At 55.5% G+C, this 16,531-nt stretch overlaps 1 protein-coding gene and 1 long non-coding RNA gene across 7 annotated transcripts in view; one reads left to right on the forward strand and one right to left on the reverse strand.

Annotated features, from left to right (window-relative positions):
* Positions 1 to 1,792: 1,792 nt before the first annotated feature.
* Positions 1,793 to 5,811, reverse strand: LOC127060921 (uncharacterized). Its single transcript, XR_007780275.1, has 3 exons — positions 4,975 to 5,811; positions 2,384 to 2,481; positions 1,793 to 2,254 (listed from the first exon to the last, which is right to left on the reverse strand). It is a non-coding gene; the product is annotated as an uncharacterized LOC127060921 (long non-coding RNA).
* A 294-nt stretch (positions 5,812 to 6,105) lies between these two features.
* Positions 6,106 to 16,531, forward strand: part of TCF3 (transcription factor 3) — an 82,192-nt gene continuing 71,766 nt past the window's right edge. For all 6 annotated transcript variants that reach the window (XM_050986040.1, XM_050986042.1, XM_050986043.1 and 3 more), the window contains exons 1-3: positions 6,106 to 6,247; positions 8,306 to 8,407; positions 15,433 to 15,505. In XM_050986040.1, coding sequence (XP_050841997.1) covers positions 8,333 to 8,407; positions 15,433 to 15,505 — 148 coding nt within the window. In that variant the 5' untranslated portion in view covers positions 6,106 to 6,247; positions 8,306 to 8,332. The remainder of the gene's footprint in view (positions 6,248 to 8,305; positions 8,408 to 15,432; positions 15,506 to 16,531) is intronic.

Here is a 16,531-nt window from a genome sequence, read left to right on the forward strand (position 1 = left end):
CCACCCATTTCCACTGTACAGAGGCTGGACCTGCTCAGCATTCCCAAGCTCTCCTGGCCAAGGACTGACCCAGCCTTCCCCAGACCCTCATGAACCCCTGGAATGTGCCCTGGGGACATTGACAGGCCAAGGTGGGGGGTTAGAGGCAGCCTGCCCCAAAGCTGCCTTTGAACAATCCATGGATCCATGGATCCATCCATCCATCCATCCATCCATGGATCCATGGATCCATGGATCCATCCATCCATCCATCCATCCATCCATCCATCCATCCATCCATCCATCCATCCATCCATCCATCTATCCATCCATCCATCCATCCATCCATCCATCCATCCATCCATCCATCCATCCATCCATCCATCCATCCATCCATCCTCAGGTCTCAGTCTTTCCTTCTGGACCAGCAGCTCTGAAGACATAAATGGAATCTGCACCTCCTTGCTGATCTCAGTGACCTCAACTGGTTTTTGGCTCCAGGAATGGGCCCAGGACACCTCATTCAGCCCCCCTGGGTCAGGCAGGTTCTGCCTGAGGCTTGTTCAGGGCTCCCCTGCCCAGGAATGCTGGGCTCACACCCAACAACACCTACCACGGTCTCCAAGGGCTCCAGGTGAGCAGAGTGTGGCCCTGATGTCATCACACAGAGGGGAAACTGAGGCACCAGAGATAGAGGTAAAAGCCCAGCCAGACGAACTGGTCCTCTTGCAGGGGAGATCACAGAGTCCTGGGATGGTTTGGGTTGGGAGGAACCTCAAAGCCTGTCCAGCTGCACCCCTTGACAGGGGTAGGGGCACCTTCCACTATCCCAGGCTGCTCCAAGCCCCATCCAGCCTTCCAGGGATCAAGGGGCAGCCACAGCTGCTCTGTGCAGCTGAGCTGAGGATGACATTGTGGAGGATGACCTGTCTGTGGAGGAAGTTTTCCCTGTTCTCCTTTGGTCAGCGCTGCCTTTGGAGCCTCCACTCCACTTTTCTCCCCCGGCATAGCCAGCTCTGAGCATTGCAAGAGCTGCTGTGAAGCTGCTTCATTTCAGCCACAGCTCCCAGCACTTGGACACAACCTCAGCATTATTTTATTTATCAGCACAACCAATTATGAAGATGGTGAAAACTGCTACCCCCATCCCAAAGGTCCAGGGGATGGAAACAATGAGAACTCGAGCTGTTCTTGGGGTTCTTGGGAGAATCTTGACGGTTCCTGGGGCTGTGCAAGGCCAGGAGCTGGACTCTGATGATCCTTGTGGGTCCCTTCCCAGTCAGGAGGTCCCAGGAGTCTGTGGTTCTGTGTTGCCCATGCTGTGTTTTGTGCCCCTACCCCACCTCATGAGGGGCCCAGGGGATGTTGAAGTAGCTCCTGAGCCTGAGGCTCCAGCACTTCTCCAGGTGGAGAATGTCACTGGAGCTCCTCTGGTATCACCTCTGGATGGACGTGTCTGCAGAGCATCCCCGTGGTGCCCCTTGTGCATCCCCTCATCCCCTCTGCTTCCTCCTGCCCAACCAAAATAGCCTGAAATGGGAAATTGAGGCGGGCATGCTGTGAACTGGAAGGGGGAACTTCTCAGCTTCAAGAAAAACCCCCACGATGTCCAAGGAATTTTAAGCCTTCCTGGGTCCCCAGGAGCAGGCCTGGGGACACACTTTTTGCCACGATGCTGCCACCCACCAGGAAGGAGACATTATTAATTATAGACTAATTAATTACAGGCTGCAGAGCTGGGTGGAGAGAAGCCTAAGGAGGTTCAACAAGGGCAAGAGCAGGGTCCTGCACCGGGGAGAAACAACCCCAGGGACCAGCACGGGCTGGGGGTGACCCACTGGAGAGCAGCTCTGCAGAGAAGGACCTGGGGGAGCTGGTGGATGGCAAACTGTCCCTGAGACAGCAGAGTGCCCTGGGACCAGGGGGGACACTGGGACCCTGGGGGCAGTGGGAAAAGCGTGGCCAGCAGGGCAGGGAGGGAGCCTGCCCCTCTGCTGGGGGGCGGGGGGGGCGGGGGGCACATCTGGGCTGCTGTATCCAGTTCTGGGACAAGGACAAGGAGCTACTGGGGAGGGTCCAGTGGAGGTCCCAAAGATGATTTGGGGTCTGGAGCTTCTCTCTGATGAGGAGAGGCCGTGGGAGCTGGGCTTGATTAATCCAGAGAAGACTGAGACAGGATCTTACCAATACATACAAGTATCTCCGAGGGGTGTCAGAGGATGTGCCAGACTCTGTTCTGGTGCCCAGACACAGGACAAGGAGCAGTGTCCGTAAACTAAACCACCAGAAGTCCCACCTCAACATGAGGAAGAACTTCTTTCCATTAGGGTGGCAGAGCCCTGAAACAGGCTGCACAAAGAGCCTGTGTAGTCTCTGCCCAAGAGAGGGAGACTCCAAAACCCACCTGGATGTGTTCCTGTGTCACCTACTCTGGGAGATCCTGCCTTGGCAGGGAGCTGAACTCTGGATGATCTCCAGAGGTCCAATCCAAGTCCAACCATTCTGTGAAACACAAATTCTATTTTCAACATAGACCAAGTGACCAAAACAGCTCAGAGCAAGAAAATCTCCTCTCAGCTTTTATCCCACACTGTCCTGGCCATGAATGCCAACAGAAAACCAGCAAGGCCCGGCCCACCCCATCCCATCCCATCCCATCCCATCCCATCCCATCCCATCCCATCCCATCCCATCCCATCCCATCCCATCCCATCCCATCCCATCCCATCCCATCCCATCCCATCCCATCCCATCCCATCCCATCCCATCCCATCCCATCCCATCCCATCCCATCCCATCCCATCCCATCCCATCCCATCCCATCCCATCCCATCCCATCCCATCCCATCCCATCCCATGGCTTTGCTGAGCCACCAGCAGCAGCAGAGCGAAGCTCAAAGGTTTAATTACAATTGTTGACAGGGAAATTATGGCCACAGATGCAAAATTAGAATATAATTGTGTTAGGGAAATGTTTCATCTTCTCCCTGTCATCCCCAGGAGCGGAAGGCGGAGGGGAAGCAGCAGGAGAGGGATGAGGTTGGCAGGAGGCCTCACAGTGGGGGGAGTGACAGGGCTGGGTGTGCTGGGGGGTGACACCAGTCCCAAGGGCCACTGGGCCCAGAGGAAATGTGGCAGAAGGTGGTGAATGGCTCCTTTTTATAGAGCAGCAGCAATGAGGCAACGCTCGCCTTCCTTTGCCCAGAGCTGGAGAGGGACTGGGGACAAGGCCTGGAGGGACAGGAGCCAGGGAATGGCTCCCACTGCCAGAGGGCAGGGCTGGATGGGATCTTGGGCAGGAATTGTTGGCTAGGAGGGTGGGCAGGCCCTGGCCCAGGGTGCCCAGAGCAGCTGGGGCTGCCCCTGGATCCCTGGCAGTGCCCAAGGCCAGGTTGGACAGTGAAAAAACGTCCCTCCCCAGCGCATGAGGATGGAACAAGATGAAGTCTAAGGTCCTCTCCACCCAAACTGTTCCATGATTTTATGATTCTGTGTGCCTTGGACCAGCACCTCGCTGCCAGCCCACAGCCCCATCCTTGCTGAACTGGGGCAGGGGCCATCCTCACCCCTGCAATGATCCATTCCTGATGACAGGAGATGACTTTGGTCAGTGACCCCATTTAAACACAGGCAATTCTTTCCACTTAAAAAAAAAGAAAATAAAAGCCAAATGGCCCAAAGCTGCAAGTGACAGCTGGCCCCAGATCTGGCTGCAGAGGGGTCAGGCACAGGGAAACCCAAAACAGCACTGCTTACAGATGAGCCTGGAGCTGCCTGGGCAGGGCAGGAGAAGCAGCTTTTGCTAGGGAGTACAGCCCAGCTCCTCCAAGGTCCTTGTGTTGGGATCCAGGGTGGATGCAGGGAGAGGAGGTGAACCCCAGCCCACACTTGCTGCACATGTTTGTGCCTCTGCTCCTGCACCTCGTGTAACTGGGCAAAGCACCATCTCTCCACCCCCACACTGAATCCCAGCTCCTCAGCTAAAAACCCACCGGAGAGGAGGTGGGGGAAACAGCTCCCAAGACCTGAGGAATGATACAAACTCCCTCACCCCAGAGGGCCAGGCTGACACACATTCCACCGTCCCATTGGCACCTTTGATACCAAGCACCTGCCAGCTGCTTCCAAGTTCCAGCACTGGCTACAACAGCAAAGTGGGCAGGGAAATGGGTGGGGAGGTGTGGAGTTCTATGGGTGACATGAAAGTGGGATATAGGACACTTGGGGAAACAGAGCTGTGTTGTGGGGTCACACGCTGGAGAGAAGGGAGGGGGAAGCACAGGGGCCTAGATGGGCTGGAGAGGAGGGATAGTACCAAATAATGGAGTTCAACCAGTTCAAGGGCAACATTCTGCACGTGGGTCAGGGCAATCCCAAGCAAAAGCACAGACTGGATAAAGAACAGATCAGGAGCAGCCCTAGAGGGAAGGACTTGGGGTGGTCATGGGTGAGAGGCTCAGCCTGCCCCGGCCATGGGCACTGACCCAGAAACCCCCCTGTGCTGGGCTGAGCCCCCACCGTGGGCAGCAGGGGAGGGGGGGATTCTGCCCCTCTGCCCCTGGGCTCAGGTGAGACCCCACCTGCAGAGCTGCCCCAGCCCTGGGCAACAACAGCAGGAGGACGTGGAGCTGCTGGAGCCAGGCCAGAGGAGGCCACGGAGATGCTGCCAGGGCTGGAGCCCCTCTGCTCTGGAGCCAGGCTGGCAGAGCTGGGGGCGCTCACCTGGACAAGAGAAGGCTCCAGGGAGAGCTCAGAGCCCCTGGCAGGGCCTGAAGGGGCTCCAGGAGAGCTGGAGAGGGACTGGGGACAAGGCCTGGAGGGACAGGAGCCAGGGAATGGCTCCCACTGCCAGAGGGCAGGGCTGGATGGGATCTTGGGCAGGAATTGTTGGCTGGGAGGGTGGGCAGGCCCTGTCACAGGGTGCCCAGAGCAGCTGGGGCTGCCCCTGGATCCCTGGCAGTGCCCAAGGCCAGGCTGGACAGGGCTTGCAGTGACCTGGGATAGTGGAAGGTTGTCCCTGCCATGGCACGGGGTGGAACTAGACGAAATTTGAGGCCTCTCCCAACGCGCTCCGAGGCGACTCCAGGATGTCACACACGAACTCTCCATCCCAGCCCGCTGCACTGCAGGGCCCGGCCGAGGTCGGTTGGCAGCCGCGCAGGCCGGTCCAGGCCTCGGTGCTCCTGGGAGCCCCCACAGCGGGGCTGCACCGGCCCAACCACCCCCGGGGCTGCGCTGTGCCGGGGGGAACGCCAGGCCCAGCGGCGCGGAAGGTGCTCCGGGGGCCCTCGCGGGGGCGGTGCGCCCGGGCCAGGACTGCCATCCAGGTCCCGCCGCGCTCCTGCGGCCTCTCGGCGGGGGTTCTGGGGGGCGGCGGCTGCGAGGCAGCAGCTGGCGGGCGAGGGCTCCCGCGGCGGGACCCCCCCGGGACCCCAGCCCTGCGCACCCTGCCTCCCCGGGGGCCGCGTCGGCAGTGCAGGGGGAGCTGTGGGCGGTGACGGTAACTAGCGGCCTCCCCCGGCCCGCCGGCCCGCCCCCCGCTCGGTGGGCGGGGACCACGACCACCCGCGCTCAGGTTTGCCGCATCATATGCCAATCAAAGCAATAGAGCATTATCATTGGTTGGGATCCCGCTGCTTATCAGTCCATCTCGCGGAGCTCCGGTGTCGTCACCGTCGCGGCTTGACCAGCCACGCGTCCCCCTCCGCTAAGAAATATAGTCCCCGCCACGGCGGTGCCGCCGCCGCACCACCGCGGCCCCGTTCCGCCCTCCCGGGCGCCGCCACGCTCGTGCCAGTTCCGCGAGGGCCTCGCGTAGCGCCATCACCCCCCCGGCTCCCCGCTGTTTGTGAGGGCGGCGGAGCGATACGGCGGGGGCGGGGCGTGCGGCCTCGAGTCGTGAGGGCGTGCGGGGGGTGCCGCCGACGCTGCTGCCGCCGCCGCGCGGGGAACTATGCAGGGACCGCGGGGCGGGCGGGCGGAACAGCGGCGGGAGGCGGAGCGGCAGCGGCGGCCCCGGCGGCAGCAGCAGCAGCAGCGTTAGGGCCCGGCCCGGCGCGGGGCGGGGCCGCGGGGCGGGCCGGGGCGCACGCGCCGCCCGGTGCGGGGCGATCGCGCCGCTTCGCTACATTGTATCCGCCGGCGGCGGAGAACAATAGGCGCCGCCGCCGCCCCCGGGCCTGGGCGCCGCGGCCGCCCCCGCCCCCGCCGCGACCCCCGACACCCTTCATGCGCTTCCCCTGCCCCGGGCGCGCCGGGCCTGGAACAGGTAAAAAATAAAATAAAATAAAATGTAGGAATAATAAAATAATAACCAAGCCAAGCCGGCCGCGACGCCTTGGGGCTGCGCGGAGCGGGGTCCCGGCGCAGCGGGCGCGGGGCTGCCGGAGCTGTGGGTGCCGGTGTGGCGGGGCTCGAAGCGCTCGGGGTGCGGGCGCGGAGCGGGACGGGACGGGCTCGTCGCTATTGTCCCCTCGGCAAAGTTTGCCGGGGCCGGGAGAAGGGGGGCGGCAACGGCGGGGCGGGCTCGGGGGGCGTGCGGGCCACGGGGAGGGGGTGCGCGGTCCCCTCCGGGGATGGGGGGCCCGGTGCTCGGTCCTGCTGCGAACTTCAGCCGAGCACAGCCCTCCGGCCCGCCGCGGCCCCCTGGGCGTCCCAGAGCCCCTTCCCGGCTCGGGGGCTGCAGGAGCCGCGGGACCCAGCGCGGGGGCGGCAGCTTCGGCTTCCCCCCCCGGCAGGATGAAGGCTCGTAGGGGCCGCTTCTCCCTTCTGCGCTCCCCGGTCTGGGCGGGGGCTGCCGGCCGGGACCCCCTCCCTACGGCACGGGGGTCGCGGGTGTGGGTGAAGCACCCCCAGCCCGCGCCCGTCCTGGAGCAGCCGAGCCTTTGTCCGGTCTGGGGAGGGACCCCGGGGGCGCGGAGACATCTGGGAGGGGGTCCTGGCCCGGCGCCCCGGCCCCTCGGGCTGTTTCGGGGTCAGAAAGTGTGTGTGGAATAAATAAAAATAACCCTCCCAGCCTGGCTTTGGGGAGGCTAAGGGTTTTGTTCACGTTGTCCCCGGCTTCTTTGGGGGTGCAGGGTTTTTGGGGCTGGGAAGAGATGTACCCTCCTCCTTCCACGGGTTTTCCAGGGTCTCGTGTCCTCCAGCCCCACTTTAGGCACCGGGGCAGAAGGTTGGGAAAGTGGCTTTAAAAACACTGACCAGATGCACTGATGACACTTTGAAAAAGGCTTTTCAAAGAAAATGAAAATAAGAAAAAAAAAAAAAGAAAATTCCCTGGCTGTTTTTCATAGTGGTGAAGGCTTTTTACACGCTGGGCTGATTTCAGGCTTTTTTTAATGAAACTTCATTGAAATGAAGTGGCTGAGCCTACAAACACTTTGGATCGTGTGGAGTTTTCTTTTTTTCTTTTTTTTTTTCCTTTCTTTTTTTTAACCTTACGATTAATGAGTTAAATTTATTGGCCAGCTGCCCTTTGTAACCATGAATGAGTTCCTAAAAAAAAAAAAAAAAAAGGAATCTTTTATCTCATCCCAGGCCTCTCTTCCTCCCTCCCAAAGAAATATTTTTCTATCGTAGCAAGCTGGCCAAAAAGATCAATCTCCCTTTTGAAAAAAAATAATCTGTAAAATTAGGAAGAATAATATTTACCTATCTTGCAAGGTTGCCTGTAGGGCTTCATTTTTGTAAAAACACTCCGAAAACAAATTTTTTTTGTTTCCAGCCCCTTTTGGGAGTGGAGAGGTTCAGTTCTCACTGAGCACGGCCTGGCTGGGCATCCCCAAACACAGCCCCTGAAAAAGCAGCTGCAGGTGCTCGGCGACCCGAAGGAAAGAGCTGTAACATCAGACTTTTTTTTTTTTTTTTTTTTTTTTTTTTAAACAAAACTCAGCAAGGACAAGAAAGCCTCCTGCGGGGAGCAAGTGTGGGGGAAGGCGAGGGGGCGAGCTGAGCCAGACAAGCGCCTGAGTGATAACTTGCCTGAACCCTTTGATAAATGAGTTCACTCTTCCCACCACCCCCCCCATTTTTTTTCTCCTTTTCCCCCCTTCATTCGCCACACGCCAGGAACAGAATTGGCCTGAACTAGTGGAATTGGCAGCAAAAAACTAACATACAAGTGTGTCTGGTCAATAGAGCGCTTGTTCCTGCCGCTGGGTGCTGTGTGAGGACTCCGACTGTGCTCTGGCCCCGGAGTTGGACGCTGCTGACACGCTCAGGGTTTTTCTTTTCTTGCCCCTCCACTCTGTCTTTAAAATATTCATCAATGGGGTGGGTAGTTTGCTGTAGTCATTAAAATATCTCCCCTCCCCCTCGCTTTCTCCAGGACTGCCACTGTTGAGTCTGTGGGAATATGAATCAGCAGCAGCAGAGAATGGCTGCAGTTGGGACAGACAAAGAGCTCAGTGACCTGCTGGACTTCAGTATGGTGAGCGAGCGCGGCCGGGGGGCTGTGCAGCCCCGGGGCTGGGAGCTGCACAGGGGAGGAAATGTGAGCCTGTAAATTGGACATGATGGGTTTCAGATGTGCCGTGTTTGTGTGCGTGCACATGTGCTGCAACTTGTTTATTTTCAAGTTAAAGCAAAGCCTCTGCCCCTCCTCTCCCCCTCTTCCCCTCAAACGTGTGTTGTTCCCTTTCAGGGAAGGCAGAGATATTTCTTTTCTGGATGGGAAATTTTGGGGGAATTAACAGAGTTGTGTGTTCTCTGTTTAAATGCTCACTGGGTGACTGTTTCTGCAGCCATGCAGAGTGGTAACTTCAGTAGCTGATTAATCAAGCTTTTTTCCTCTCCCTAGATCCAGACTATTAAACTTTTGCTTCCACAGGTTATTTTGTCACAGTTTGAAATGTGTCCAAGATCCCCAGCGCGTTATTTTTGCAGGAGTCGGGCACTTGTGCGCCCCATGCTCTGCTCTTCTGTATCCTGGAAACCTTGAGCTGCATTTAGGAGCTGTTTATTTTCAAAGAAACAGGACCTAAGAGTTCTCCATGAAGGGTGTGCACAGCTCAGAGGGAGGAGAAGTCCCTTTAGTCACAGCAGAGCGGGGTTAGTCCCTGGCACATCCCGCTGTGGCACTGCCAGCGGTGCTGCCTCTCCTTGGCAGGTGACTCGTGGAGGGCAGAGCTGGTGTTCAAAGGCAAATAACTGTCTGTTGGGTTCCTGTGTTGTGTGCTGCACCCTCATGGCACTCCAAGAGTGTGTCTTGCTGTCGAGATAAGCAAACGTGCTGCAGAGATAGAAACAACAGCTCCAGCAGGGGGAATGGCCGTGAGAGTCACCCCAGCCTGGGTCACCCAGCCCACAGCCCTGCTGGGCTGATGTTCCTGCCCTGTGGAGGAGAAGGGACAAGAAGTGGTGGCAGAGCCTAGGGTCACCTGCTGTCCCGGTGGCTGTGGCACCTGGGCTTGTGCTGAGGCTCATCTGCTTTTCTGCATCCACATGCTGAGGTTCAGCCCTGGGAAATAAACTTTTTTCTACACCTGGGGATTGTGCCTGTCCTGACAGGGCTCTGTGCTGGAGGAGGCAGGGGAGTATCTCTCAGCCCCCCCAAGAGCAATTCTCCTGCAGAGGAGGCCCAGTTCTCCCAGTTTCATACTTCTGCTGGGAGGTTGGTTCTATTAAATTGCTGGTAATGGGCTTTTCTGGCAGAATGTTTTAAAGTGGGTAAAGGGACTGCAGTGATGGTATCCCTGTAAAACCAGGAATCTGTTCAGGGCTTCCTGTGGTTTTTTGTCCCTCTCAGAGATCCTGCAGGTTGGCAGGAGCCCTGGGGCTTTCCATCAACTGCACTTTGGGTCAGTAACCCAGAATCTGCTCCCTGACAGGGGCTGCAGCAGCTCCTGCTTTGCTTTTTCTCCTCCTTGGAAAAAAAATCAAATCCCATTCACCCTTTAGAGCTTTAAAAAAACCCCAAGACCTTATTTTTTCCAATGTAACCAACCATCCTCATTTGCATGCCTAGAGCTGTATTCCCAGGAGGAGTCTTGACCTGGTCCCTCTGTCCACAAATATTTCTGTCCTTGGAGGTGTATCCACACCAAAAAGGTTAAATTTGGGGTTGGATTCAATGCTCTTCCACCTGTGCAATTCTGGGAAGGACCAGAACTCATCTTGTGCTCTTCAAGGCTGGTGTGGAGGTGCTGGGGGTTGCTGCTCACAACACCAGGGCCTGGGAATGTCATTTGCCAGCAAATGACTTGAAGACGTTCCCTGCAGGATCCGTTGGCCGATGGGCTCCGGCACAGCCTGGACTGCAGCCAGCTCTGTTTCACAAACCCTCATCTCCACACACCCTTCTCCTCTCTTTGCATAAAGGGAATATTAACAGCTCTCCTCAAGGATGAGGAGCTGAAATGGAAAGCTTCCTAGACAGTAGATGGGTCTGTTGAAGAGGTGCTCCATGGTTTGCTCTTCTCTGTGTCCTTGGGATACAGGATTTTTGACCACAAAGCTTGCTCTTTCAAGTGTATTTATATTTTTCTTTGAATAACCAGGAGTGGAGCATTGGTTCAGTAATCCTCTCCAGGAGAGTAGAGGGGAGGGAAAAGCCGAGATACTCAGAGCAGCTGGAAGCATTTGCTTCAGATCAGTATTTTGATTCCTTTTTTCTAGGGAAAATGTGTTCAGCCCCAGCAGTCTGTGGTCCAGCCCTGCAATGTGTTTTGCTGTGCAAGGAGAGAATTTTAAGGCCCTAAGGAGCTGGCATGGCCTGCCATGAGTTCCTGGGGTCAGTAAATGACGGGGTTGTGTGAGATGCTGCAAACTGGGATTGCAGTCCTGAAAAAAGAGACTCACCCCTGTTTAATAAATAAATCTGTTGGGTAGGTATTGAACTCCAAAGCACTCTCCAAAAGCTTTGTGCCACTGTAATTTGCCAAAAAGGGCAAAAATCAAAGGAACATGTAGGTGAGCAGGAGTCAAAGGAAAGGCCCAGTGATGGTTTGGGATGTGCATGGGAGCACACTTGCCTCTATCCCCAGATAAATTGCCTTTTCTAATTACCCCAAAGTGCAGGTAATTTGTAAGCTTGCCTTCACCACTGCTCCCTGGCAGCAGGCCCAGATGGGCTGCCAAATCTGGAGAGGAGCTTTCGAGAAAACATCCTGCCTTATAGACCCAAGTGGGCAGCTCAGCCTATTGATTAGGCTGGGCTTTGGTGGCTGCCAGGCTTTGCAGCTCTGCCTGATGGGTACAGGCTGTGTATGGGGGGACTGCCCTTGGCCTCTGCTGTCCAGAGATGCTCAACCATAAGGACTTAGATATGAGGAAAAGGTTCTTCCCCCCGAGGGTGCTGGACACTGCCCAGGCTCCCCAGGGAATGGCCCCAGCCCCAAGGCTGCCAGAGCTCCAGGAGCATTTGGACAGCGCTCTCTGGGCTGCTCAGGGTGGGAGTGTTGGGGTGGCTGTGCAGGGACAGGGGCTGGGCTGGATGATCTTTGTGGGTCCCTTCCAGCTCAGAGTATCCCAGGATTCTAGGACTTTTTGTGGTTACTGGTTATCCCAGGCAGTGTCTCAGCTGTGCCAGTGCTGGTGTGCAGTGGGAAGGTGCCACACAGGTGTCCTGGCTGGGCTGGGCTGCTCTGGAGGACAGGGACACCCCAGGCAGGGGATAGAGGAGCAGAGCAGCCCTGGGTGTGTTGGTGCCACCGAGCGCCAGCCGAGTTGGGAGCGGCCGTGTGCCAGTGCCAGCCAAGGGCTCTGGCAGGAGCGAGGTGCTGTTAACAGCCATGATTATTAGCAGAGTATTAACCATATGCTGCGGGGAGCTGCCTGGCAGAGGGGGATTCTGGCTCACTGCAGGGTGGGCAGGGGCTTGAGCAGTCACACAGGACCTGCCGCTCATTGCTGCGCCCGCGGCTGCTCCTGCTGCACTGTGACTCCTGCAGCTCCAGCCCTGCATCTGGGGGTGGGAGCCAAAGTGTTGGCATCAAACAGGGCTGGAGCAGCTCCTGCTGCTCCTCTGGAGGATGCTGAAGCCGTGCCCTGCTCCGGCCAAGGCCCAGAGCCTGCATTTCCATGGTAAAAGTCGGAGTTTTGTTCAGAGTAAAGCAACTGTGGAGTTTAAAGTTTGACTACACACACAGTGGGCATTTGGGACTGTAGTCAGGAAGGTCTGTATTAAGGGAACATGTATTAAATGTCCTGCTGGCAATGTATTTTGAGTCAAATTCCCTCTTCTCCCCAAATTAACAGCTGGATGCTTTGCCTGCTGCAAAATAGATTTTGGGTTTAGAGTTCAGGCCTGAGGTTGGTTCAGCCTGGAGTTCATCAGGTGGGAGAGGAGAGAGAATGAGCACTGATTTAATTTGAATAGAAGTACACTTCTTGATGTGCACAATAAATGATATGCTGCTTGATGTTCCTCGTTTCTGGCAAATTCCCTTTCTTTCTTAGGAGTTTACTGTATGAAGTGTGGGGTCTCTTGGCTATAATCTCCTCAGGGGTGGGTGCAGGCACTTGGATCTTCTCATTCTCTGGATTTGCCTCTTTTACCCAGGGAGAAATGAAAGGAGAATAAATTCTTTGGAAGGGGTGGAAATTGAGCTAGGAGGGAACGAAGAAGTTGTTGTCAGCTCTCAGGGAGGCTGGAGATAGGACTTGAAAAACCAAACACAGCAATTTAAGATAGGGGATTTTACATAACCATTCAAATCTACATTATTCAAATCTAACAAAGGCCAAGTAATGACCCAGTTACAACTCTTGAGAGCACATGCCTAGGTCCCTCAATGCCTGGGTCCCCTGGTAGGTGCCAGCTCCGGTTCATCTCCTCCCTCCCCCCAGTTTATTTTTAAAGCAGCATTTAAAAGCAGAAAGGAAATTTGCAGTGGGTGGATGAACTTTGCCTCTGAGCAACACACGCCAGTGAAGGCACTTCATGTATGACTTGTGCCGAGCTCCTCGGGGCAGCTTCAGCCCACACCACAGTGGAAAAAGAGGCTGGGAGCAAGAAAACAGCCCAAAACGCCTCATGTGGTTGGCAAGTGATAGGTGTGGAGTGGTAACCTGGGGTTCTGTGCTCCCCATCACCCTTCTTTGACAGCATGAGGTTGTGTCAGGGCTTGCCATGGAGCTCAGGGCAAGGTTCTTCCCCCTGAGGGCGCTGGGCACTGCCCAGGCTCCCCAGGGAATGGTCCCGGCCCCAAGGCTGCCAGAGCTCCAGGAGTGTTTGGACAGCCCTCTCAGGGCTACTCAGGGTGGGAGTGTTGGGGTGGCTGTGCAGGGACAGGGGCTGCACTGATGATCCCCCAGGGTCCCTTCCAGCTCAGGATATTCCGGGATTCTTTCCTTTAGCATCTCTACTTGCCCTGCTGCAGGAAGGGGTCCATGACTCCTAAATCCCCAGAGGAGGGAGAGCAGGAAGGTGTTGCATCAGCCTCAAAATCTCTCTGCAAGCAGTTGTAGGAGGGGAGGGGTTCCTTGGGCTTTGTGGGGGTGTTTTGAGGGTGCTGGGCATTGCTGTCCTGAGGGGACACTCCTGTTCTGCAGATGCAGAAGGTGCTGGGTGCACAATGGAACAAGGCTGTTCCTTTTCTCCGTTCATGTTTGCTGCTCAAACCTTGTATTTTTCAGCCTCAGCGAGTGCTGAGCAGAAATGCTCATGAAAAGAGCCAGCAGTGCTGGTTTTGGGGAGTTTTGTTTGTTTGGTTTGGTTTTTTTTTTTGTTGTGTGAGTGGGTTTTTTGCTAGTCGGTTCATGGTGCATCCCTTCCCCCCTGCTCACACATGCAGACCTGCCCCTTGCCACTTGGCAAAAAGGGAGTTTGATCTCAATCTTCCCTACCTTGAGAAGAGGGAGTGAGCACAGGCAGGGTGGGATCAGCCACCTAAGTTCAATTTTCAATCAGCACGATTAGAGATGTTTGCAGAGCCCCCCTCCTGCCCTGCAAGGGGGAGGGGATGCAGGGAAGCCCTGCAGCAGTGCAGAGGAAGGTGAGCTGCAATCTTTGGGGTTTGTTTTTATTTTCTAGCCCAACTTCCTGAGGAAACAAAGCTCATCCAATGGTGGGGCTGCCGGGCCACCCCAAACACCTTGGGAGCCCCTGGGGTGAGCAGCAGCCTTGGGGCACATCTGAGGGGGCCAGGGGGCTGTGTGTAGGCAGGTGAGGGCAGGTGTGTGCAGGCAGCTGGGATGAACACTAAACACTGTTTACACCTTCATTTAAATCCGTGTATAAAACATCTACACCCTGCACATGCATATATATGATCCCAAATTTGTGCTCTTTATGAATGGCAGTTGGTTCCTTAACTGCTCTCTTTGCATCTCTACCACATTTAACTGTTTTTTGTTGGTTTTTTTCTCCTCCCCAGTATTTGTGAAAACAAAGCTGGGCAGACAATTCTGTACAAAGGAATGTTTCTGACCACAGCCAGACATCAGCTATGTCAGGGCATGAAATGCTGCCTTTCTGTAGGCTCTTGTGCCATTACATTGTTTAATCTTCAAAGCATTAAACTTTTGAGTTATTCAGACATTACAAAGCTAAAAATAATAAAAATTCAAATGACTTGGTGGTGAAAGTATCTTGAGTAGAAAAAGGATATTAAAATGTTAATTCACTAAGCGTTTTCCCACCAGTTGTTTTATTGGCTGGAGTTCCATTTGTGTGCTGAAGAATTAGTTTTCTTTTCTGCTGCACGCAGGTGCATGTAAATTATTAAATAGCAGCCTCTGAAACTCTCCCAACTTTTATTAAAAATATTTATACAGGTTAGGTGACGAGGCATGTTTTTGAGGAAGCTCCTGGCAGGAGACGCTCACTTGTGATAATGAAGCTGTAGTGATAGAGCAAATAAGTCCCCAGAGTGACCGATTCTGTGAAATATATTAATTTTTTAAATCATGAGTAACTGTATTTGCCCTTGGAGCAGCTTCCTCTCCCCAGGCCCTGGGGCTGTGTCAGGTCCTGGTGCTGCTGGAGCAGGAGGGTGGGAGCTGCTCCATGAGGCTGGGGGCTCATCTGTGAGCCAGACCCACAGGCAGCCCTTGTCCTGCCCAGGCAGTGCACGTGGCTGGAAGTGTGGGATGGGACCAGGACTCCTGTGGGAGCTGGGATAGTGAGGGATAAAACAGCTTTGCTGTCATTATCCTGCTGGGTTTTTATCAATGGAGTCAGCCTTTCCCCAGGACTCGCCTGTGGCCAGGGTGAGCAGCTTTGGGATGAAACTGGTGGTTTGGACCACGGCAGGGATGCTCCTTGGCTGGTTTCCAGCTGCCCCTGCAGAAGCAGGGGTTGTACACGTGGGGATGTGTGTGAGAGCAGGGCTGTGCCTCCCTCCTGGCCCTCCTGAGCGATGGAGCAGGAACGAAAGGAAAGGTTTTTGCATCAATAATGGGCTGCCTTCCCCCTCCCCTCTCCCAGTGTGACCCCTTTGCAGCAGCACAGTAAAACCAACATACTGAAATCTCTTTTCTCTTCCTTTCTCTCTCATCTTCTTGTTTTTCTAGATGTTTCCCTTGCCAGTGGCTAATGGAAAAAACAGACCCACGACCCTTGCGAGCACTCAGTTTGGAGGATCAGGTACTGTCATTTTTTTTTCCCTTTATACCATAATGTTTCTTGCAATAAATTTGTGTTTGGTTCCAGAGATGCCGTAGGGGAGGGGGTTCTGTATTTTGGTGATGTATTTTTCGGGTGGTGCTCTGCTGCTGTTTCTCTGGATGGTTTCCTTGTTGTTCCATTTGTCTCTGGGTGGGCAAAGCTGCTCTCGCCGAGCTGTCTCCCATTAGGATGTGGCTGCCTGAGCTGGAGGTTGTTGTCCCACTGCTCCAGGAGCCTGGGAGCAGACAGGGCTGCTCTCTAAGCTGCTTAGATGTGTCTGCACTGCCCTGGAAGATTTTTGCTGCTCCCCTCTGAAGACAGGTGCTGGTGGCTCATTCCTGGCACACTTTGAGGGTCTGCTTCATGCAGCCCCTCCAGCAGCTTGCTGCTATTGGGTGGGATCTCAGCATTCCCAAAGGGATCTTGCAAAGCCTTCCAGAGTGCCAGGAGGGGACCAAGGATGCCAGCATCCAAGGGATTTGGGAGCAGGGCAGTGGGAAGGAGTGTCTGGAGAAGTGGCTGCAGTTGGAGGCTGAGAATGGGCTGGTTGGTTTGAGGATCAGGGGGAGGATTGCTGGACAGTGCTGGGCCACGGTTTTAATGCCTAGGGAAGCTGCTCTGTGCAGGGCTCACACAGCCCCTGGCAGGAGGGAAGTTCAGCTAATCTGCCCTCCTTGCTGAATACTTTGTGGATGGTTAAAACTCGACCTTCCCTGTCCTGGACTGCCTCCAGCTGTGCAGGGAAACTCCTGGCTGTGCTGTGACACTGGGAGCATCTCAGAGACTAGGCTGGGATTTCTGGAGAGCAGCTTTGATACCCCAGTCAGGCACTGAGCACCCTCTAGCAGCAAGGTGGGAGCTCTGCCCTGCCTTGCCCTGCCCTGCTCCTGCCCTCCTGGAGCAGGCAAACGTGATGCTCCCTGACTGAGCTGTTTAGCTGCGTGTCAAGATGGTTTTGAGCAAACACTTTGGCAGGGAGGGAAGCTGTTGAGTGGGTGCTGGAGG

Source organism: Serinus canaria, chromosome 28, assembly GCF_022539315.1.
Source record: "Serinus canaria isolate serCan28SL12 chromosome 28, serCan2020, whole genome shotgun sequence".
Classification (NCBI taxonomy): Eukaryota; Metazoa; Chordata; class Aves; order Passeriformes; family Fringillidae; genus Serinus; species Serinus canaria.